At 29.9% G+C, this 23490-nt stretch overlaps 3 protein-coding genes and 4 non-coding genes across 15 annotated transcripts in view; all 7 read right to left on the bottom strand.

Annotated features, from left to right (window-relative positions):
• LOC100651118 (synapse-associated protein 1) overlaps window positions 1-4352 on the bottom strand; it is a 92546-nt gene extending 88194 nt beyond the window's left edge. For 3 of the 4 annotated variants that reach the window (XM_048411709.1, XM_012320278.3, XM_012320279.3), the window contains exon 1: window positions 4055-4352. In XM_048411709.1, coding sequence (XP_048267666.1) covers window positions 4055-4188 — 134 coding nt within the window. In that variant the 5' untranslated portion in view covers window positions 4189-4352. The remainder of the gene's footprint in view (window positions 1-4054) is intronic. The other variant, XM_003393907.4, reaches the window with a different exon arrangement.
• Window positions 4353-4721: 369 nt separating this feature from the next.
• LOC105667097 (mitochondrial pyruvate carrier 4) lies at window positions 4722-8252 on the bottom strand. The gene is made up of 4 exons (XM_012320281.3): window positions 7655-8252; window positions 6999-7039; window positions 6030-6226; window positions 4722-5732 (listed from the first exon to the last, which is right to left on the bottom strand). Exons 1-4 carry the CDS (start codon window positions 7737-7739, stop codon window positions 5678-5680), a joined length of 378 nt encoding a protein of 125 aa, XP_012175671.1. The 5' UTR covers window positions 7740-8252; the 3' UTR covers window positions 4722-5677.
• A 582-nt stretch (window positions 8253-8834) lies between these two features.
• On the bottom strand, window positions 8835-16591 carry LOC100651239 (apoptotic protease-activating factor 1). Of its 6 annotated transcripts, none has more exons than XM_012320283.3 (12): window positions 16433-16591; window positions 15599-15836; window positions 15331-15505; window positions 15003-15140; window positions 14612-14926; window positions 14301-14536; window positions 14088-14217; window positions 12914-13999; window positions 12792-12844; window positions 11840-12713; window positions 11363-11761; window positions 8835-11305 (listed from the first exon to the last, which is right to left on the bottom strand). In XM_012320283.3, the coding sequence occupies exons 2-12, from the start codon at window positions 15784-15786 to the stop codon at window positions 10793-10795; spliced, it is 4107 nt and encodes a 1368-aa protein (XP_012175673.1). In that variant the 5' UTR covers window positions 15787-15836; window positions 16433-16591; the 3' UTR covers window positions 8835-10792. The 6 variants fall into 6 exon arrangements, with proteins under 6 accessions (XP_012175673.1, XP_048267625.1, XP_012175672.1 ...); XM_048411668.1 differs by having other exon boundaries at window positions 15003-15131; window positions 15599-15855; XM_012320282.3 differs by having other exon boundaries at window positions 15599-15855.
• A 549-nt stretch (window positions 16592-17140) lies between these two features.
• TRNAG-UCC lies at window positions 17141-17212 on the bottom strand. Its single transcript has one exon. It is a non-coding gene; the product is annotated as a tRNA-Gly (tRNA).
• An 85-nt stretch (window positions 17213-17297) lies between these two features.
• On the bottom strand, window positions 17298-17369 carry TRNAG-UCC. The gene has a single exon. It is a non-coding gene; the product is annotated as a tRNA-Gly (tRNA).
• A 257-nt stretch (window positions 17370-17626) lies between these two features.
• TRNAG-UCC lies at window positions 17627-17698 on the bottom strand. The gene has a single exon. It is a non-coding gene; the product is annotated as a tRNA-Gly (tRNA).
• A 270-nt stretch (window positions 17699-17968) lies between these two features.
• On the bottom strand, window positions 17969-18040 carry TRNAG-UCC. Its single transcript has one exon. It is a non-coding gene; the product is annotated as a tRNA-Gly (tRNA).
• Window positions 18041-23490: the final 5450 nt, after the last annotated feature.

Genomic DNA, 23490 nt, shown 5'->3' on the forward strand with positions numbered 1-23490 from the left:
AAAAGGAAGAAAGAAATCAGAAACCGATATCCAAAAACAGAAAGTCACATACGAGGGAACACAGAGGGAAGGAAAGTCGGACGAGAGAGAGCGTTCGCTGCGAACGAGTGTTTTTCTATTTTCGAGCTAGTTTATACAGCGATAATTAGCCGAGTCTATTTACTTTTTCTTCTCGCCTTTTTTTAATCCTGTTATCGCGTAACGTGGCAAAGTTCGAATTGCGAGTTGCAGGTAATAACTTGAACGAGAAAGTTGGTAAAGCGCATCGTCTAGCAACGTCGTTATTAAGAGACGTTAACGCGATACAATTTCACCAGGCATTTATCCTGATCGTTGCACTTATTCTGCCCCGTTATTCTCCATTCGCGTATATAATAATAATTGCAGTAGGAGGAAGCGCAGGAAATTCGCCAAGTCGACCAGCTTTTTCGCTGAAATTTTGAGAACTGTATAAACATCGTGACGTGCTTCTCATTTTTACTATTTGCCCAACCTCTTCGAGGCTGCCTTCTCGCCATGGTTACCTAACGTTCCAAGGAAACAGGCCAATGGGAGGAGAACGTACTCCAAAGTGTGCTTTCGATTCCTGCCTATTCGCTGTAAATATGTTACGTGGAAAAACGGGTCAACGTGATCGAGTTAAGTAACAAGGGCAACGAGAAACACTGTGGCAACTGTAACTCGTTTAATAAATAGTGCCGCGGCTTTTATAAATGATTTACCGATGTTATAATTTTGTCCAATCAATAGAGAGATCTGTGGCTGAGGATCGTGAAAAATTTCATCTCCCTAGCACCCTTTTTCTTGCCTCTTAGCAAGTGGATGAACAATGAACGACCTTTTCCAGAGATATATTATCATTTCCTTGCTCTAATTAATTTTTATTGGTAACAATGCATCGATTTTCTTGAAAATTTACCGCACTCGATCAGAATCGTAAATAAAGACGAAATAAAAATCATTGTGCGGTAAATCGAGAATCGACGAATTTGGAATAGCCACGTATTTCGACTCTTGCGAGTATCGTGTCTTTATCTTGGTAATCGAATAAATTTCTTTATGACGATAACCACGCAACACGTTTTCTCTGTTTTATGAAAAATACACCACTACGCATCGTGTTACCATCGATCGTTACCATCTTTCTATTAAGCTTCCTGTCCACCTCTTGCAAAAACATTTATCGCGAGTTTATTGTAAAAATAATTTGTTAAACATTGGAAATATTAACGCCACTCCTCGGAATTCCGCATACGAACCTCGAGGAGCCGTATCGATATCGCGATAACGAACGCCGATGCTTCGTTAATAATCGGTATGAAATGCGCATCGAACCGTTGCAATTATTTTCGTTTATGAATAAATCATTGTTCGTCGAAATAACAAACATATTTCCCTAAAATATTTTATGATCGTGGAAAAATTAGAAAATTTATCGTCTCTTCGTTCGTCGTTAATCCATGAAATAAAAAAGAAAAAAAAAAGGAAAAGAAGAAGAACCAACGAAAGAGGAAAAAGAAGGAAAAATATGACAGAGAATAAAAGTAGCAATAAATATTAGAGAAATGGGAGAAAGGAAAAAATTACGAGGTCTCATTACTATTATACGAAATTTAACAGTTTCGTGGGAGGGCGACTGCGGTGCTATCGATTGCGACCTATATAAAAGATTACGACCGCCCCCCACTCCTTTATGGAAACATCGCTGTTTCTTCGTACACGAATGGAGCTCGTTCGAATCCTCGACTACACCATCGTTCAATCACGTATATAGCGTTATATCGCCGACTTCTTAGAAAACATTGCTTCCGATCTTCCAACGGGGAAACAATTTTTCCAAAGGAGCAGAATTTCCACGCCGGAAATTCTTCCACACCTTTGACGAAATTCATGTTCATCAACGATGCATACTGGAATGTTCGTCCCGACAGCAGTCGAAGATCTGCAGAATATAATCAACCGGGCAACCGTATCGAGAAATTTCCTCTCGTGAAACTGTTTCGTTTATACGATCAATGAAAACGACCACGATCTTTCATCTTATTTTCTTCTCCTTTTTTCCACTCTTGGTATTTTTTCTTTTTTTCTCGTTCTCTTCTCCTTTTTTACGTCTTTCATAGAAGACGAGTGGCGCGGTCGAATCAAGAGGCAGCTCGATAACGTATCTGACTTGGAAAGCTGCGTTCATCGGCAACGTCGTGCTTTTTTCACCTTCAGCTAGTCGTCCAAGGAAAAATAGTCGGACGCGATCGAATAAAGGGAATTAAATTAACGGATTGAAACCGTGACTCTTTGGGGGAAAAAAGGAAAGAAGAGAGGAAAATGTCTCACGACGCTCGCAACGCGTGTACGGGCGAGTGCAGAGGTGAAAAAACAAAAATCGAATTCTCGTCGTAAAGCGGAGAAAGGGAACTGACTTTCTATTGTGAGTCACTTGGCCAACGCGAGCAAACTCATTTCGCGTTGTTAAGAATACGCTTAATACGTATAAAGGTATGGCGACTCGTGTATTTCACAAAAATCCACCAAAAACCATGCGAATGATATCATAAAGTAAGAATAGAGAATGGAATAAAAGTACAGATTATTTCGATTAAACGTTAAATTTTAGGTCGATAAAAAAAGAAATCCATCGAATGGCGCATTGATTTCGACGCAATGAGCGCTGACACGGGGGTTAACACTAGTACTACCAACCGGCAAGATGCGAAGTTCCTACCCAAGAAATCGAAATGGAAAATAGACGAAAAAATACAGATACCAAGAACAAAAAACGAGGCTTTGCCCATACGTGTACTTTATGAAAAATCATTCAACTTCTGACAAATGCATTTATATGACATATGAAAAATTACGAATTAGTCGTGTCGATTAGTTTGGTAGATTTAGTAATGCGATTTGGTAAATGCATACGTGAGATCGCATTAGGAAATTTGTGATAGCGATTTGTGTAACGCGATGACGTTCCATCGACCCATGCAATCCTATTCCCGAAATCCATTTCTCCTGACATAACTTTTAGGAAATAACTATATAAACGTGTTTCATTTACGAAGTTATTCGATAACGCCTATGCAAACCGGCGACCATCTCGCATTTTCCAAGCGGAAAATATAAACTATCTCGCTAGGAATATCGAGGAAAGTCACGGAAACGAGAACAGTGTGATGTAACATATAGACGCTTGTAACGTTTAATATCAGATCTCTGGAAAAATGGAAATAGAGAATAATATGTTGCTTTGAAAATTTGGGAATAAAATTTGGAATTAAAAAAGATACAGGGGGTTTCTGCTTTCTTGGTGCTTAAAAGAAATTAATTAATACCCTTAGCAGATATGCATGAATCGAGACATGGAATTCTTCATTGGAGTAATTTTTAACGAAAATGAAACCACGGTATGACAGACACGGGATAATAATAGTAGGGTTTTGTATCTGTCATTAATACCGTTGTCATTCGATGCAGTTTTACAAATTAAGAAGTATTTTCAATATATGGACAGAAAGAGATAAACGCATATTGTGCAGTTACACAGTTGTATCTTATTGACATTCAATTTTGAGTTAAGAAAACAAAGATAAACTTATCTAACTCCAATGCTGTCTTACTAGTCTCCTTTTCAGTACTGCATTATATAAATGTATGACGACCGTGTATCTTAACCTCATTCCGCTTTATGAAACGTCATATTGCCGTCCAGTAAGTAATTTATATTAGCAGAGAAACACGAATGTTATCGATCTAATCCGAAAACTACATTCGAGATCGAATCTAAAACTTTACGCGTTGTGCAGATGCGCAAAAAGAGCATATACGCGTGTCTGACATTCGATCGTAACTTACGCATTTTCTGCTGAAAATAACTGTATCTATATGACAAATAAAACGTATTCCTATGAAAATTAAAACGCAATACACGATTCTATAAAAGACGGAATGTTATAGGTACGATTGTTACGAGATTCATTTTTACAGAATGTCAGGATGATATTCGTCTGAAAGAGGTTACGACATTCAGTAGTAAGACAATAATATAGGTTAATAACGATACCTGTCTTTTCTATCTGGATCTTCTCCTCCTTCAGTACCCGTGGGAAGTTTCTCTTCAGTCGGCAATTCTGTGCCGGCGTCTTCTCCTTTCTTTCCCATCCATGTAGACACCTGATTCGTTAAACCAGTAAACATTTTCAATTACAATGCGACAATTACTTCACTCTTGAATATGAGCGTAATATCTTTGTCTCCTTTCTATCCTCTACGGTAGCACAAACGTTACTGGAAACCCTTGCGGGACCGAATGACGACGAAGACTTATCCGTTTCAACGGTCGCGCAACCACGAACTGCGCGAATCTACGTGTGACAGCGCATATCACATTGCGCAGTGTAATTCGCTCGATCGTGGCGTCGCCCGTATCGAACGGAAAAAGATGGAACTAATATCGCAATCGATTTCCATGGTACATCAGGCAAAATATAACCTGTACAATCTAAGTTGTAAGTTATACATTGCCGTATAAACAGTGCTTGCAAATTGAAATATTCCTAGATTTTCTAGGGACACTAGTACAATTTTCTCTCAGATAGAGCGTAATTTTTAGCGCTATAGTTTAAATACAAAAAGCAATGAATAGTGTATTTCACAAAATTACATGAATTATAACGATTTACTTCTCTAACAATAAAACTAAACATGAAAAAGATAATATTAGGAAGCAGTTTTTAGAAAAATATATTATTTTATTATATGTATACAAGGCAATGATAACATTATCGAACTTGGTATACAATTTGTACATTTCCTACTTCTTCGAGTACTTCAGTATCAGTGTTGCGAATCATTAAGACCAATAAATTGTACATTATTACTTAAAATTAGAGGTAGATATGTACGTAAGCATATTCACCTAAATCTACTATATTACTACAGACTAATGTACTATAGATTGGTGTCTTTGTTTACAATATATGCCTTTAAATGTTGTACTGTATATTGAAATTATGTTCTATGAGTTTCATTGGTACATTTGTACTTAGTACAGGATTTAAAATTTGTGCATTGCTAAATGAAATAAAAATACGAACAGTATCTTATGTTCAATATCACAGCTTAATATGAACATTTTATGAAGAATTTTATGCTATTACTGTCTCATTTTTGGTATTCAAACATATTTTATATTAAACAGACTAACATGACAATTTATATCGTTTGCTTCCTGGTCATCAATGTTTAAAATTTTGAACTTTTGAATTTTTCAATTATTGGTGTCTCGCGTTCCTGAATGTTGGCATTTTTAACGTTTACTTTCGAACATTACATTTAATCTCTTTTTTGTAATTGATCTAGTCTATCTAATTCGCAATTGCTTACTTTCGGGATTTTATGATTACTTACATCCTTTGTCTCAGTGATTGCTTACAGCTTACGTCGGTTAATTCCTTTTTTATACATGTAACACCAATTTACTTGAATTTGTAATATTTACAATTTTACTATGGAACTTTCATAATCAATGCTGATTATGAATTTCCCTAACTTTGTGTTTTACTCTTGTTCGAAATTACGTAAAGATCGAATAAATTCCGCAAGTCACTAAAGTGATTCTAATATTCTAGATATATACATTTAAGTATTTGGATCCCTAGGAATGTACATTGTCCTGACGTAGTCATTATTTTTCTTTCGCCAGCGCTTTTTCGGTTAAAGATGCTTGTTCTCTTTGATACCTGCAAAATATATTATTTAATCAGACATGTAAAATACATACATAAGATAGAATCTTGTAATTTAATTTATCGCTTATTCACACATAATGTATACAACGCATGATATAATGATATTGGTTTAACATTCATCGAATGAATAGAAAATATATGTTTAAATGGAAAGACATATGTATATGTGTGTATATCAACATATCAATATATCCGCTATAAATAATACATCGGAACAGAAAGATCATTATATGATTATTATTATACTAACATAAAGATTCTTGCATAACATATAAAACATAGACTTACATTACTCCTCGACTAACTTGGTACAATGCCGTTATAGCGACGAAGAGATTTACGCTAAAAAGACTCCAGTTTTTCGGAGTGATCGCTAAAGAGTACCTGGTCCAGATCACGCCAGTAATGCCCAAGGCAGACGATTGGGTAATAGAGATTTCACTTGCTGGTCTCTGCAGATCACTGAGGCCAGCTATTACAAGTCCCTGTAATTTGCAAATTTCGATTTAACGCAATTAAAATATATACATATATATTATATTATAAAAAATGAGAAAGAAATGAAGAAGGAAAATAAGACACGTACCACGATAGACTGGGAAATAACGAAAGGGTCAACAATGCAGATCACATTCGGATGATTTACTTTAGAAGGCTGACCTATATTCAGCTAGGTAGATTGACCGCGATTTGTTATAAGTATGCACGCACGCGCGCGTAATACCTAAGAAACATTATCCGTGAAATTTACATTTATCTAAGTTACGAATATGTGACATTTACGCGAGATAATTTTCCTTTATTGTTCTTTAATATTGTGTTAGAAAATAGGTATCGATGATGAATGTATATTGTTGATTCTATGTCCTATTGTGGAAATGTAGAAGCATTACGGAATTATTGAACATGATGTTGATGACAATAACGACATTCATACTTTCTTTCGTAACAAACGTTACCAGATCAACATCGCATTTGGATCAAGTCCATGAGGATACACGGTCGAGTAATATTTTTATAACGTTTAGCGCAACGAAGGACGTGAAACACGCGTACTGTCTATTTCATGTTAAAATTGATTCATTTATACTATAGAAAGAAAAACTATTGTATGTATATTTAGATAAAGAAAGATCTTAAAACGTAATTAACGAATTTCTTCTCTTGTCACAATCTGATGCGATGTGTATATGTCAAAAAATATACATATGTATATTAAATACTTCAAGAGATATTAAAGCTTCAGATATTACTGACCCATTTAAAAGCTGGTGCCCAGAAGAATATAGTCTGCGGACCTGAAAGGGGAAAATAGGTTAAATTGCTGTTATGTATTTCTTTTATATGTTACTCGTATGTAATCCAAAAAAAGAAAACAAATAAAATACGAATAATTCGTGGTGTAATGATAACGATTGTGTCATATCTCCGAATTCACGTGAATCGTATTTCAAAATGTACACGCGTTACTTAATCGTATTCCAACAAGTTCCAAACTCCAATTACAAAAAAAGTTAATCTGTCGTAAGCTTTCAGATTATTCAGTGAATATTAATGCGTTATCATTAATACTTTGAACTCGTTGACATTGTATAAATTCGCTAGACAACATGAAAGGAAGAATGCATAAAACTATCCGAGCTCTAGTAGATATGCAAGACAATGTGTCACGGAATGACATTGATTTACATGTTCACAGATATGAAGACGGTCAAGTTTATCTAAATATATACTATCGTATGATACACGAGACAGCAAAAAGGTAAGGTATGCCTAAAGCTTGTATGACGTCACGACATCGTATTTTTTGCCTCTTCGACCGAATGAGAGTGATGCACAGTGACACGAGCGCATATGTCGTACGCACGTGTCACTGCTTGAGAAAACTGGATAATCATTGATAACTTACTAACCAGCTGGGTGATTCCACAGTGGCTGGAACTTCTGTGGCACGAACTTGCCAATCACGTTCATTGTGTTTTTGTAGGCGACCGACATTGTGTTTCACGCGTTCACACGCCGATAATTGTCTAAAGGCAAACAAAACTTGGCAAATGAATTACTTAAAGATCTGCCACAAAACGAGTGAACGTGGAAAGTACAAGCGGTAAGACGATCCGTACACTGAGACTGAATATCGCGAAGTGCACCGATTGGTAGCCGCGCTGGTGGTACGGGTAGTCTGCTCTTTCCTTTCCCCTCACAGATTTCCGGGACTTAAACCGCTAGTCTAAAACGTACTCTGTATCTCTGTATGTGTGGTTTATATTCGCACATACTGTCGTAGATTATTTAGGACCATGTTAAACATACATACACTCATGATCGATCAATATTTACGGATAATAGTGATATAATAATCAACGCGCGATTAGTAGCACGTGCAAGTACCCTTCAAGAATTATCGATTCGAATCTATACTTAAAAATAATACAGCATGTCGTAAAATCTCGTCTCTAACCACTTTTGACATATCAAAGATCTATCAAAATAAAGGAAATATTACATGTATAATATTAAAGTTTCGTTTAATAATATACAAATTTATCCAATTTATCATTAAATTTGAGCGGTTATATTTAAAATTTCGATGAAATTATCGTATTGTCATTTGAAGATAAGACTACAACTGATATGATGTTATCATGCAATCTAAATTATACTTATCCGTCAGGTCGTTTCCAATTGTTGGAATTTAGTGATACGTTTATTAATAGACACATATAGTTATCAATTCAACAAATGAATTCCAAATACTCCTGGCGCTTCGAAGATATGAATTGTTGCAGTGGTGTATAACTTTTCATAGAGTAAACTTCTAACGTAAGATAAGGATATTAATTCTCTAACTTTACCGATAATGTACTATATCACCTACTAACAATACACATGCCATAATATAAATAGTATTGGCATTGGCCTAGAGAACAAAATTGAACGGTTTGTGCAGTTGCCAAATCGTATGTCGCATGGTCATTCTGTTCTATTAATATATTAACCACGTGTAAAGTTGAGGATCGCAATGCGGTAACGCGTTTTAAGAACGCAATTCCGCTCTCGGTACGTTGATCTCGTGGGAATGAAACGAGAATATGTATTTACAAATGTATTTTATTTATGTACATTAAAATGTATATAGCCTTTATAACATCAAGTAAAATGCAAATAAATCGCACATAATACAATAAATGCTATCAAAAATTGAGCTCAACGAGAGAGAATGCAAACTTTGTTTTGGCCGACAAACATTATGGTTTACTCGTGAGCAGCGGTATTGTTCGCATCTCCCATAAATTGCACCACAGTTAACATGAATACATTGGTCATGTGTATTCCTATATCACAAAATTGATAAATATTTCGACGTCTACATAACTATATATTTGTCATTGCATGCATCGAATGCGTCAGAATTTATGCAACCTGTACAATATATATCTTATTTCATTCTTTTACAAATAATTGTACTTCGTAATGTTGACAACTTTCCCTCTATACATTATTGTTCTGTTTGTTATATCTTTAAATATTTATCTTATTAGAATATTTAGTAATACTATAATTGTATAGAACAAAATAAGTTCGCTAAAACTGAAAAAACATTGATATTAAATGAATAGCATAAAAATTATAGTATAATTTTATCATATTATTATGATACAAATTAGGTATAATTTTTATGCCATGCAATTAATATACAATAGTTCATGTTCAATATATAAAGTAAATGCATAACTTAAGCCTTATTTAAAGGAAATTGCGTCATAAATTGATTGTTAAACATATAACTTAAATATACAAACACGTTAAACATTCGACGTCTTTAAATATAGATATCTATTATACATTTAAGGCACATAGTATAAAATAATGACAGAAAATAGTATTGACTTCGTTGTTCGATGAACGAGCAAACATCAGACATGAACGTTTTCCATAATTTATAAAACATTAGAAATTTACTTTATATTTTATATTTGTTGAATGAAATTTGGCTTTTTTAAGATATTATGAAAGACTTACTCCCGCACATTTATAATAGTGTATAATAATTATATTATAACATTGTTATAATATAATTTATAAAATTAATAGAAACTTAAATCGAATTTTTTTCCATATCGTTGACTTACAAATTTAGCACTTTGTAATTTATTCTTAAATAATACAAAATAAACATCCAAATACAAGATAATAAATTTCCTAATTATATAAAATTATGTTCTAGTTTTATCATGTAATATAAATATTTTATGAATTTTTCTAGTATTTATAATAAAAGTTTTGATCGCTAAAAATGAATAATTTTTTTGCGACTTTTTATGGTAAAATACAATTTTCCGTATTTACAAAAATTATGTATATAATGCCACAATATATTTTATATATTGCAATAATACTTACTTATAAATGATATATTAGCATTTGTATGTACCCTATATGGTACTTGAGTATAATTATCTAAAATATGTAAAAAAGAGCATTTGTACAAGTAATAAATAGAATAAATCTTACAAGCTACATTTACCAACTTGAGTCACCTAAAAATGGGTTTAAAAACTATAAGTGACTCAAAATATATAGCTACTTCTAAGGTCTGTCCAAAAATTGTATTGTCTATAAATTCATTATAAAAAATGTAGTCGGAACTGCAACTATGGCTCTTCTGTGTAATTGTATAAATAAGAGATCTTATAATTTTCTGATAAATGCATGTGGCAGTGGTATTAGGATATTGTTAAGTAGTTTTCATGTGCTCCATGTGCAGTTTTGAGCATCGATCAATTAGATTGTATAAAAATGCAATAAAATTTTAACACCGTCGTTATTATGATCATCAGCATCGATCAGATTCTTATTTTTCTACTTGTAATGTATTTTATCTTAATGTAGTAGTCATATCTACCATTCATAAAACTCAATTCATTGAGCTTATATCAAATTTTTACTTATATGCAAGTAAAATTATTAGAACAAATATAATTTCAATAGACTAATTATAAAATTTTTTTAAATTGATTTATAAAAACATTTAATAAAAAAAATTATCATTAATTATATCCACATAATGTAAAAGTACTAACAGATCCATATATATCAACTGTAACAAATTTAGTAAAATCGGTAGATATGCATACTTTAGCAAAAAAATTCGAAGGTAGCTCGACAACACCTAATAAGGCTGGCTTGTTAGGATTTTTACCCTCTTTAAATTTCCAAAATTTAGTTTCTTTATCTATGTCAGACTTAGTATCTTTATCTTCTACCTGATTTTGCATATTGAAGATACACGAGTCTATGCTTTGACTAGTAGACATATTTGGAGTAATATTTCCCTTTACACCAACGGAAGGAGTACTAATGCTGCGATTTATTCGTATTGATGGCCATTTCGGTTTACGTATGTATAGAGCTAAAGCAATGTTCCACCAAACTAATTCATCGGAACTTACAGAAAGCAAAATTGGGACTTTAATTACAGATGGAGCCCAACGTAACTGAGTAACAGAACTTGTATGAAAACTCAATTTATTTATCTCTTCCGATGTTGATGTATCAATAATCTGAAAAGTAACAACATTGTAATTTAGCTAGCAAAATTGTTTATAATGAATACTTACAGAAATATCTCCATCTTCGAAACCTATAGCTAAATACTTATCATTTTGCGAAATTTCGCAGCATGTTAATTTCTGGGTATATCTTTTTCTAAAATATTCAATTATTTTGATATATGCCGGCAATGACATTGTATTTTGTTGTAATTTATAGAGAACAACATCTCCATTTTCATTTAACACAGCTAGAAAACTTTTGTGGTAACTTAAGCAACTATAAATACTAACTGAATCTAAATTTTTCACTATGTCCACTCGCACCCAATTTGTGCCATTAATATTCCAAATTGTAATTATACCATTTCTAGTCACTGTTACTACACATTCTTTATCAACTTTATGAATTGCAATAATATATCCTGCATCTTCAATTAAATATGTTAGTTTTACGTTTTCCCACACCTGTAAAAGATAATATATAAATTAAGACAATCTAGAAATATTTTATCATTTCTAATATATAATACAATTTTATTTTACTTTTAAGTTATTATCAGTTCCTCTACAAACGAGTATATCACTGTTGTGATCTCTTTTCATATCTAAAATTTCAACTAACTCCACATTAGACGTAAAGTTTAATACAGGTATATTTTCTTTGCTCCTTATGTTAAATATATTGACAATGCCTTTATCAGTGACATAAATTATTTTCTCTGCATAAAGAATTAAGTTATTTATTTTTGCATTAATAGGTTCAGTTTCTGCTATTTTATTATCATCAACTAATGTAATAATAGTATTTGACAGAGTTTCCGTAACGATAGTATCCGGAGCATCACCAAAATTCTGTACTTTTGCATCAAATAAATGTTTTCTTATTGAAGTACTAGTTCCTTCTACTGGAAGTTTCCACTTATGAAGTAATTGATTTTCACTACCGCAAATAATGTGACATCCTTCTTCTTTTAACCAATATGTATCCAAGGAGGAGACACGACTTCTATAAGTAGCTATTGGCTGATGTCCAACATCTGTATTCCATATATTTATAAAACCACTGGAATCGGCTAAGACTATGTACCGACCATCATTAGTCAAACTAGCACAAACATAAACAGTTTTTTCATTTTCAACACTTGCTCTTGTTTGCTTATTGTAACTATGTATATGGTTTTGTGATCTAAACCATTTTACATATACAGCTTTCTCTTCAGTAACAATGAATAAAGAATTATTTTGTTCTGGCACACTGCAGAAAAGGATAATTTTCTTTTTCTGTAAATCTACATTATATGATGATATATATGTATACTCTTCTCCATATTTACAATACGATATTAGGAAACCATGTATTTCATCCATTACATGAAGCAGATTACTTCCCATTGTAAACGCTACATTCTTAAGGTTACTACAAAAATTTATGTCTTTATTTTTTCAATTATCAATATATAAACAATGTATAAGCAAACAATTTTATTAAATTTACCTTTGAGGGCTACGGCCAGGATCTGATAATATATTTCCACGACGATCCCAAATCTAAAGAAAAGAATCTTATTTTATTTAATGAAAATATGTTAATAAATTTCTATTTAAATTTATTTATACCCTTATTGTTCCTTTGTTTGTACAAGCTGCAACAGAACTACTGTCATGTGCAAATGTCATATCCAATATAACTTCACCAGGAACAGAAAATACTACTGAACTATCATCATGGGGAATTTTACTTGTAAAAATTCCACTCCAAAAAGACTGTTTTTGTCTTGGACTTAATACAGCAACATTATTTTGTTTATAATTTTCGTCATCAAAAAGTCTGAAAAGTTTCACGACACCATGGTCATCTAGCGATAAAAAACAATCTCCTTCATTAGATATGATAATCTTTTTTATGCAAGAATTCTTGTCATGTCCAGTGAAAACTTTTTGCCTCTTGTAAAAGGTATCCCACAAAAATATTTCACCTCTTCCGGTTCCAATTAAAATTAGGTTTGGATCACACGTAAAACACAACGTGTGTACTTTCGTTAATACTTCTTCACTCAATGGCATATCCATGTGCCTTAATTTTTTAGCATGAAATATATATAAATACTTGGATCTTTCTTTTGCAAGTTGAGTGGCAGTATCTTTAACATATCCTTCATAAGGATGACTCAAAGCAATTTGTACTATATCCAAACAATTTTTACGCCTATGTTCTGCTATAACACTTGATTGTTCTTCTAAGAATTTTCCCAAGTCTATAAGACGCATTTCATATACTCGATCATAATTTTTGGTAATATATTTTTTATAATTATTTAAATCGATCAATAAATTATTTAGGCCACTATGAATTATTGCTTGCTGAATGAAATCAAAATCTAAATATATATTAGGAAACTCATCATATAATTTTGCTTGTTCCAAATGGTATCCAATATAGGAATAACTGTAATTATCCGCCGGTAATTTCGAAAAATTACCATTACAATATTTACGATATTTTTCAATCAATGACTTGTGCATTTCTACTAATTCACCCTCTGAAAATCTTTTTCGTAGGTGGCAAAGTAATAAATCATGTACGCCATAAATGTAACTTCGTAATTCTGCATTCCACTGTTTAGCAGCAAGCGATTTATGGCATAGATCAAGCATCATTTCTTCAACTTGAAAAGGAGATCCTCCCCACAAAATTTCCAATGTCTATAAAGCAAATATATACAACAATATATACAATTTTGAATGTTTTATATACAATTATTAAATGGAGTAAGACCAAAAGTTCTATTACCTGCGGTGTTATATTAACATCCTCTCTAAAAATAACTAATTCTTCATAATGTTCTTTCATTTCAAGAGGTAATTGATCTATACACATATTAAAAATGGCTTCTTGTTTCTCCAAGAATTTTTTAATTACACTAAAAATCATATAAAACATTATTTAATATTATTCCAACATGAAATTATTTAAATATATACGCTTATATGTTTGACATATTACTGATTTTTTTCATCCTTATTTCTTAATGAATCCAAGTAATATCTCCATCTCTTTGAATGTAACTTCATATCATGTTTAAATTCTTCAAATTGTGCAGAAAACATTGCTATTAATAAAGGCATCCCTTTACATTCTTGATTAATTAGTTTTGCTTCTACAGGAAGTCGTTCCACTTCTGTATCTAACACCTTAGCGAACAGACCTAAAGTTTCTGCTTCAGTAAATCCATCATTCATCTGTAAATAAATAATATCCATAATATGTTTATTAAAACACATGAATATCATATACAGATAGGAAAAATAATTTACTTCAATGACACAAGGTCTCTTTTCCAATACAACATCAAGATCGGCTGTAATCACTAATGTTTTGCATTCAAAATCAAATGTGTCAATTATTTTTTTATCACAAACATCGTCCAAAATTAACAAAGCATTACAATGTTTTGCTCTACTAAAGTAATCTTGCAAGAAGTGGATCAACGAATCCTTTAAAGATTCTGGTTTATATGAATCTGGTAATATTTCCAGGTTCTTAACAAGGTGATATAGTCTATTAAGTTGAATTAATATATCTTCATCAACTGAACGCTTATGTCCAAATTTGATCCAATATACTTCATTCTGGAAGAAATATAACGAATAGCTTAAATTACAGACAAATATCGTGCTTATAATTTTTTAGTGTATGACAACTTACATAAAATATATTTCTTATAAATTTACTATTCTTTAATGTGCTAGCTGTTAAAGATGATTTACCAAAACCTTTCATACCATGCAGTACAATATATTCATTAGGTTGTAATTCTTCTAGGCAATTTTGTAACTGTTTCATCTAAAATGAATGACCATTAGTTTAATATTATGTAAAAATTATCCATAATGAATAACATTGGCATTAACAATTATATGATAACTTTTCTTTTTAAACTTACATAATTGATTTCCATAAGTATGCATACATAATAACAAATATCACGATTAATAATAAATAAATATCTGATGTTTTAATAACATATACGTACCTTTTCCTCTCTTACCACAGTTAATGGTGAAATTGGCGGGAGAGTGGGTGTACCCATATACTTTATATCTGAAAAAGATTTTCCATTTTCTTCAAGTTTGTCCATATCATCACTTAACCATTCATAATGATGTCTTAAAGCTTGGCGAAAAATATCAAATGCATATGGACCACGACTAAAAATGAAAGGTGATGAAGAAAATTAAGCTTCTCAAAAATATTTTGTTACATAAATGTAACAAATTTTATATTCCATATCTAATTTATACCTTGGAAGTATATCTAGTAAAATTTCAGCTTTTCTCTGTTTAGAAGAACCTTTTTCAATTTCTTGTATGTGCTGATCTCTTAATATATATTCTGATTGCAATGGCTTCATAATACCATTATGTACATCCATATCAGCCACTATATTTTCTCGTAGCATTCTAAGAATATGTTTATGCAATTTTTCCATTGTTATATTTTTGATGTTTTGTAAATATGTTTTGTTACATTACATTTGTCCTGTTTTTAATGAAATTATCTATAAATACAAAGAGAAATAAAACTCTAATTGTAACATGAAAATTTTCAGGTAATAAAAGTATATATAGAACATCATTTCTTATTCCTAAATATAGAGATATCATGGCTTTCAAGCTAAATAAACCTTGACAAAATATCTGTTACTTGCCTACTTTATATATATTTTAAATAATAAATTAAACTAACAGTAAAGGTATGAAATTAGTTATGCTTAGAATGTTCTGTATAATAAATGCTTATATTTCATTTACAAAAGTATTATCTTGAAAGAATTTACAAACGAAAAAATATAATACAACATTCGTAATATACATATGATCTTTGTTATATATACATATGTATAGATCTAAGTTCTTCTTGAAGATAATCTTGCTACAAGTTTCATTCTTCTATATATTTTGTATAAATAATATACTTTTATAATAATAAAAATCACTTATTTAATGTATCGTTTCTACTTCCTGTAACTGTAACTTCATAAAATCAAAGGATACTTCGGTCAATGACTTCAAAATTAAGTTCAAAGACTTTAATGGTTCGGAAATTTTTATAAATAATTCCTCATTCAATCTTACCTGATTAATGCTGTTTGTGCTCAAAATGTACAGTATTTCTGCGTGGTCTTTGTTTGATAAATAAAATAATCGCCTTATCACTCAAAGCAACCTCACCATCTAGAACTAACTGAAGTAAATGACTACTACCGCGTGCCTGAGTCAAGCAGCGTTGTTGCCATTGTTGCCAAATCTACAAATCGAACTCGTAGTTACTTGATTGGTTGTTGCTATCACACAATAACAGTTTTCCCACCAATTCTGTTACTTTTCAAAAGTTCTCTCAACGAAAACTATTACGATAGCGTTAAAAAATGTAGATAATAGGATCATTTAAACATTTAAGGTGATCAAAAATACGATTGAAATGCAGAAATATAACGAAAAAGTTAGGAAACACGGTTTTTGTTACACGTGATATATCACAGAAGTAAAATTTTTATAAAACAATTACAAATATTTTGTTGCTACATTTGTTATTCATAAAAAATGTTCAGTATTACCTCCATATTTTTCTAATCAAATATTTTGATATAACATCTTACCGAAATCGAATGTATAGTCTTATCAAAGAAGTTCACAACTTTTTTTAATACGACACATTCGAGGTTAGTAAAATATTCTTATTGCTGCAAAATAATTATAATAAACTATTAGGAAATTATTACGAAGTTCTTGTTATTATTAATACAAAAAATTATACGGTAAAAATCTCCAAAAATAAAGCCCTGCGATGGCCGGGAATCGAACCCGGATCAACTGCTTGGAAGGCAACTATGCTGACCATTACACCACCATCGCAGTATGAATGCTACTTGTGCAGACTATCAGAAAAGCTACTGCAATTACATAAAATAGAATATCGCTTGAAAGTAAAATAAATCTCTGCGATGGCCGGGAATCGAACCCGGATCAACTGCTTGGAAGGCAACTATGCTGACCATTACACCACCATCGCAGTTGAAATATTATTGTTCAAACAAAAAGACACGTGTGGGAAAAAACAAACTATTCGAAGAAAAAATATAAATTTTAAAAATAAAAAAACAAACCCGTGTGATGACCAAGAATCAAATCCGGATCAACTGCTTAGAAGGCAATTATGCTGACCATTACACCACCATCATAGTATGAATGCTAGTTGTGCGGATTATCGGAAAAACTACTGCAATTACATAAAATAGAAGAATATCGCTTGAAAGCAAAATAAATTTCTGCGATGGCCGGGAATCGAACCCGGATCAACTGCTTGGAAGGCAACTATGCTGACCATTACACCACCATCGCAGTTGAAATGTTATTGTTCAAACAAAAAGACACGCGTGGGAAAAAACAAACTATTCGAACAAAAAATATAAGTTTCAAAAATAAAAAAACAAACCACTGCGATGGCCAAGAATCAAACCCCGATCAACTGCTTGGACGGCAACAATGCTGATCATTACACCCCCATCGCAGTTGAAATATTGTTGTTTAAACAAAAAGACAATAATGGAAATGAACTAATTATGTATTTAAACAAAAAAATAAAAATTAAAAAAATAAAAAAATAAACACTGCGATGGCCGGGAATCGAACCCGGATCAATTGCTTGGAAGGCAACTATGCTGACCATTACACCACCATCGCAGTATGAATGCTGCTTATTTGGAATATCAGAAAAGTATTGTAATTGCATAAAATAGAATATCGCTTAAAAGTAAAATAAATCTCTGCGATGGCCGGGAATCGAACCTGCATCAATTGCTTGGAAGGCAACTATGCTGATCATTACCCTTTTTTTTATAACGTTTGTTGACCAGTAGATGAGTATTACATTTGTGTGTTGTTCACAATAAACAATGGACTTTGGTTGTGGGGTGATTTAGGCAAAAGTACCGATACGTAACGGTACGACATAGCCATACAGTGTTTTGTGTGTCGGAATTACATTTTTTAGTGTTATAAATATGTCGGGTCGCCATTAGGATTGGAGTTGTTGGCGTTTGATGAATCTCCACTGGAATTAGCTATCGTTGTGGTACAATGAATGATAGAGTTTATTAACACAAGTATGGATATAACAGATTTGACAATTAATTGCGGCGATTAGGCACTCGTAACGCTAATGACAATGGTCTTAGATTCGATAACGAATCCGCGGTCAACGGGATAGCGAACTTTACTCTTCGGTAACGTCTAAGTTGTACTCACTGTTAGAACGTGGAGTAATCACTGCGTGTAAGAACGATACTTCAATCGTTGATGAGATCGTACGAGAGTGTTTCTCCGTCACGGTGACGCTACAATATGCTTACAATCAAGGAAAACTATGATGGGTGTGTCTAAGGGCACGAGGTCATCAGATTCACGGAGAAAAGTCTTCATTCGGAGGGTGAGGGAAATTGACGTTACTGTTAATTGGTCAATTTCCATGGTGATGGTTAGAGAAGGATGCTAGCCGACCTTGAGGGAAAGTTGCTAGCGGGAAGCGTCGTTCGTGGAAAAAAAAGACCGTTTGTCTGTTTTCGTTAACTAAAACTTAAGATTTATCATCATCAGGCTAGCTGAACATGTACTGTGGATATGCATCGATATCTGACAATCATCCTACCCGAAGAATAGGGTCTGCATATGACGAGCCTCGGGGTAGAAACCGTTAGAATGTTTACTGTCGAGTGCCGCTACAACTATTTCTTTTTAAGGAGGGCTATAGAATTTCTCCATAACTTTGTTAGACAAAACGTTCATCCCTTGACCGCGGTTACGTTCGGCGACTGGTTGTCGCCTTGAGCCTAAGCTCACTATCATAAATCTCGAACAATTACAGTCGGATCGAATGACGGCAACTGCTTAATTACGGCTATGGTAGAATCTAAATTCCAGTATTAGGGGGTTTTCCCAAAGTTCCAAAGGGAAGGCTTCGGTGTTCTTCCATCTCCGATAAATATATAACTTAGATTTAAGTCACTGTAGAGCGGTGCTTATATATGTCGGAGATGGAGAGACACCGGAGCCTTCCGTCGAAACCGGTAAAAAACCCCTAATATTGTAGTTTGGATTCCACCATAGCCGTAGTTAAACAATCACCGTCCTTCAGCACGATTGTAATTGCCTGCAATCTATGAGAATGAGTTTGGGTTCGAGGTGACAACCAGTCACCGAACGTAGCCTGCGGTCAAGGGACGAACATTTTTCTAACAAAGTCATGAAAAAGTCTATAGCCCTCCATAAAAAGAAATAGTTGTAACGGCACTCGACAGTAAGCATACTAACGGTTTCTGTCTCATGGCTCGTCATAAGCAGACCCTATTCTATGGGTAGGTCGATTGCCGATTGTCGAGACATATTCGCAAAACATCGGCAGCCAGCCTAATGACCCGTCATAAACCTTAAACCTTAATTAACGAAAATAGGCAAACAGTCTTTTCCGTGAAGACACTTCCAAAGACTGACCAATTAACAACAACAGCAATTTCCCTCACTTTCCGAACGAAGACTTGTCTCCACGAATATAAAAGACCTAGTGCCGCTAGACAGTGGAGCAGTTTTCCTAAATAGCGTCACCGTGAGAGTTTCGAGTACGATTTCATCGACTAACTTGAATTTTTAAATTTGAATTTTCAAATTTGAATTTTCAAATTTTCAAATTTAAATTCTCAAATTTGAATTTCTAAATTTGAATTTTCAAATTTGAATTTTTAAATTTGAATTTTCAAATTTGAATTTTCAAATTGGAATTTTCAAATTTTCAAATTTGAATTTTGAAATTTGAATTTTCAAATTTGAATTTTTAAATTTGAATTTTCAAATTTTCAAATTTGAATTTTCAAATTTGAATTTTCAAATTTTCAAATTTGAATTTTTAAATTTGAATTTTCAAATTTGAATTTTTAAATTTGAATTTTCAAATTTGAATTTTCAAATTTGAATTTTCAAATTTTTAAATTTGAATTTTTAAATTTGAAAATTTGAAAACTCAAATTTAAAAATTCAAATTTGAAAATTCAAATTTAAAAATTCAAATTTGAAAATTTGAAAATTCAAATTTGAAAATTTAAATTTGAAAATTTCAAAATTCAAACTTTAAAATTTGAAAATTTAAATTTGAAAATTCAAATTTAAAAATTCAAATTTGAAAATTCAAATTTGAAAATTCAAATTTAAAAATTCAAATTTGAAAATTCAAATTTAAAAATTCAAATTTGAAAATTCAAATTTGAAAATTTGAAAATTCAAATTTGAAAATTCAAATTTGAAAATTCAAATTTAAAAATTCAAATTTGAAAATTCAAATTTGAAAATTTGAAAATTCAAATTTGAAAATTCAAATATGATAATTTGAAAATTTGAAAATTCAAATTTAAAAATTCAAATTTGAAAATTCAAATTTGAAAATTTGAAAATTCAAATTTGAATATTCAAATTTGAAAATTCAAATTTAAAAATTCAAATTTAAAAATTTGAAAATTCAAATTTGAAAATTCAAATTTAAAAATTAAAACTTGAAAATTCAAATTTGAAAATTTAAATTTGAAAATTTGAAAATTCAAATTTAAAAATTCAAATTTGAAAATTTAGATTTGAAAATTTGAAAATTTGAAAATTCAAATTTGAAAATTTGAAAATTTGAAAATTCAAATTTGAAAATTCAAATTTGAAAATTCAAATTTAAAAATTCAAATTTGAAAATTTAAATTTGAAAATTTGAAAATTCAAATTTAAAAATTCAAATTTGAAAATTTGAAAATTCAAATTTGAAAATTCAAATTTAAAAATTCAAATTTAAAAATTTGAAAATTCAAATTTGAAAATTCAAATTTGAAAATTTGAAATTTCAAATTTAAAAATTCAAATTTGAAAATTCAAATTTAAAAATTCAAATTTGAAAATTCAAATATGATAATTTGAAAATTTGAAAATTCAAATTTAAAAATTCAAATTTGAAAATTCAAATTTGAAAATTTAGATTTGAAAATTTGAAAATTCAGATTTGAAAATTCAAATTTAAAAATTCAAATTTAAAAATTTGAAAATTCAAATTTGAAAATCCAAATTTAAAAATTCAAACTTGAAAATTCAAATTTGAAAATTTAAATTTGAAAATTTGAAAATTCAAATTTAAAAATTCAAATTTGAAAATTTAGATTTGAAAATTTGAAAATTTGAAAATTCAAATTTGAAAATTTGAAAATTCAAATTTGAAAATTCAAATTTGAAAATTCAAATTTAAAAATTCAAATTTGAAAATTTAAATTTGAAAATTTGAAAATTCAAATTTAAAAAATTCAAATTTGAAAATTCAAATTTGAAAATTTGAAAATTCAAATTTGAAAATTCAAATTTGAAAATTCAAATTTAAAAATTCAAATTTAAAAATTTGAAAATTCAAATTTGAAAATTCAAATTTGAAAATTTGAAATTTCAAATTTAAAAATTCAAATTTGAAAATTCAAATTTGAAAATTCAAATTTGAAAATTCAAATTTAAAAATTCAAATTTGAAAATTTAGATTTGAAAATTTGAAAATTCAAATTTGAAAATTCAAATTTGAAAATTCAAATTTGAAAATTTGAAAATTCAAATTTAAAAATTCAAATTTGAAAATTTAGATTTGAAAATTTGAAAATTCAGATTTGAAAATTCAAATTTGAAAATTCAAATTTAAAAATTCAAATTTGAAAATTCAAATTTAAAAATTCAAATTTGAAAATTCAAATTTGAAAATTTGAAAATTCAAATTTGAAAATTTGAAAATTCAAATTTGAAAATTCAAATTTGAAAATTCAAATTTAAAAATTCAAATTTGAAAATTCAAATTTGAAAATTTGAAAATTCAAATTTGAAAATTCAAATATGATAATTTGAAAATTTGAAAATTCAAATTTAAAAATTCAAATTTGAAAATTCAAATTTGAAAATTTGAAAATTCAAATTTGAATATTCAAATTTGAAAATTCAAATTTAAAAATTCAAATTTAAAAATTTGAAAATTCAAATTTGAAAATTCAAATTTAAAAATTAAAACTTGAAAATTCAAATTTGAAAATTTAAATTTGAAAATTTGAAAATTCAAATTTAAAAATTCAAATTTGAAAATTTAGATTTGAAAATTTGAAAATTTGAAAATTCAAATTTGAAAATTTGAAAATTTGAAAATTCAAATTTGAAAATTCAAATTTGAAAATTCAAATTTAAAAATTCAAATTTGAAAATTTAAATTTGAAAATTTGAAAATTCAAATTTAAAAATTCAAATTTGAAAATTCAAATTTGAAAATTTGAAAATTCAAATTTGAAAATTTGAAAATTCAAATTTGAAAATTCAAATTTGAAAATTCAAATTTAAAAATTCAAATTTAAAAATTTGAAAATTCAAATTTGAAAATTCAAATTTGAAAATTTGAAATTTCAAATTTAAAAATTCAAATTTGAAAATTCAAATTTGAAAATTCAAATTTGAAAATTTGAAAATTCAAATTTAAAAATTCAAATTTGAAAATTTAGATTTGAAAATTTGAAAATTCAAATTTGAAAATTTGAAAATTTAAAAATTCAAATTTAAAAATTCAAATTTGAAAATTCAAATTTGAAAATTTGAAAATTCAAATTTAAAAATTCAAATTTGAAAATTTAGATTTGAAAATTTGAAAATTCAGATTTGAAAATTCAAATTTGAAAATTCAAATTTAAAAATTCAAATTTGAAAATTCAAATTTGAAAATTCAAATTTAAAAATTCAAATTTGAAAATTCAAATATGATAATTTGAAAATTTGAAAATTCAAATTTGAAAATTCAAATTTGAAAATTTGAAATTTCAAATTTAAAAATTCAAATTTGAAAATTCAAATTTGAAAATTCAAATTTGAAAATTTGAAAATTCAAATTTAAAAATTCAAATTTGAAAATTTAGATTTGAAAATTTGAAAATTCAAATTTGAAAATTTGAAAATTTAAAAATTCAAATTTAAAAATTCAAATTTGAAAATTCAAATTTGAAAATTTGAAAATTCAAATTTAAAAATTCAAATTTGAAAATTTAGATTTGAAAATTTGAAAATTCAGATTTGAAAATTCAAATTTGAAAATTCAAATTTAA

The sequence above is a fragment of the Bombus terrestris genome, chromosome 2 (assembly GCF_910591885.1).
Source record: "Bombus terrestris chromosome 2, iyBomTerr1.2, whole genome shotgun sequence".
NCBI lineage: Eukaryota > Metazoa > Arthropoda > Insecta > Hymenoptera > Apidae > Bombus > Bombus terrestris.

What these genes read in the sequence shown, in the direction of transcription:
- LOC100651239 (XM_012320283.3), bottom strand. Translation starts at nt 15,786, where the DNA reads ATGGAAAAATTGCATAAACATATTCTTAGAATGCTACGAGAAAATATA. An exon ending in TTATAAGAAATATATTTTAT is followed by an intron (nt 14,927 to 15,002) that starts GTAAGTTGTCAT and finishes TATTTCTTCCAG; the next exon opens with AATGAAGTATATTGGATCAA. An exon ending in AGAGACCTTGTGTCATTGAA is followed by an intron (nt 14,537 to 14,611) that starts GTAAATTATTTT and finishes ATTTATTTACAG; the next exon opens with ATGAATGATGGATTTACTGA.
- LOC105667097 (XM_012320281.3), bottom strand. Translation starts at nt 7,739, where the DNA reads ATGTCGGTCGCCTACAAAAACACAATGAACGTGATTGGCAAGTTCGTG. An exon ending in ACTGTGGAATCACCCAGCTG is followed by an intron (nt 7,040 to 7,654) that starts GTTAGTAAGTTA and finishes TTCCCCTTTCAG; the next exon opens with GTCCGCAGACTATATTCTTC. An exon ending in CAAGTTAGTCGAGGAGTAAT is followed by an intron (nt 5,733 to 6,029) that starts GTAAGTCTATGT and finishes TATATTTTGCAG; the next exon opens with GTATCAAAGAGAACAAGCAT.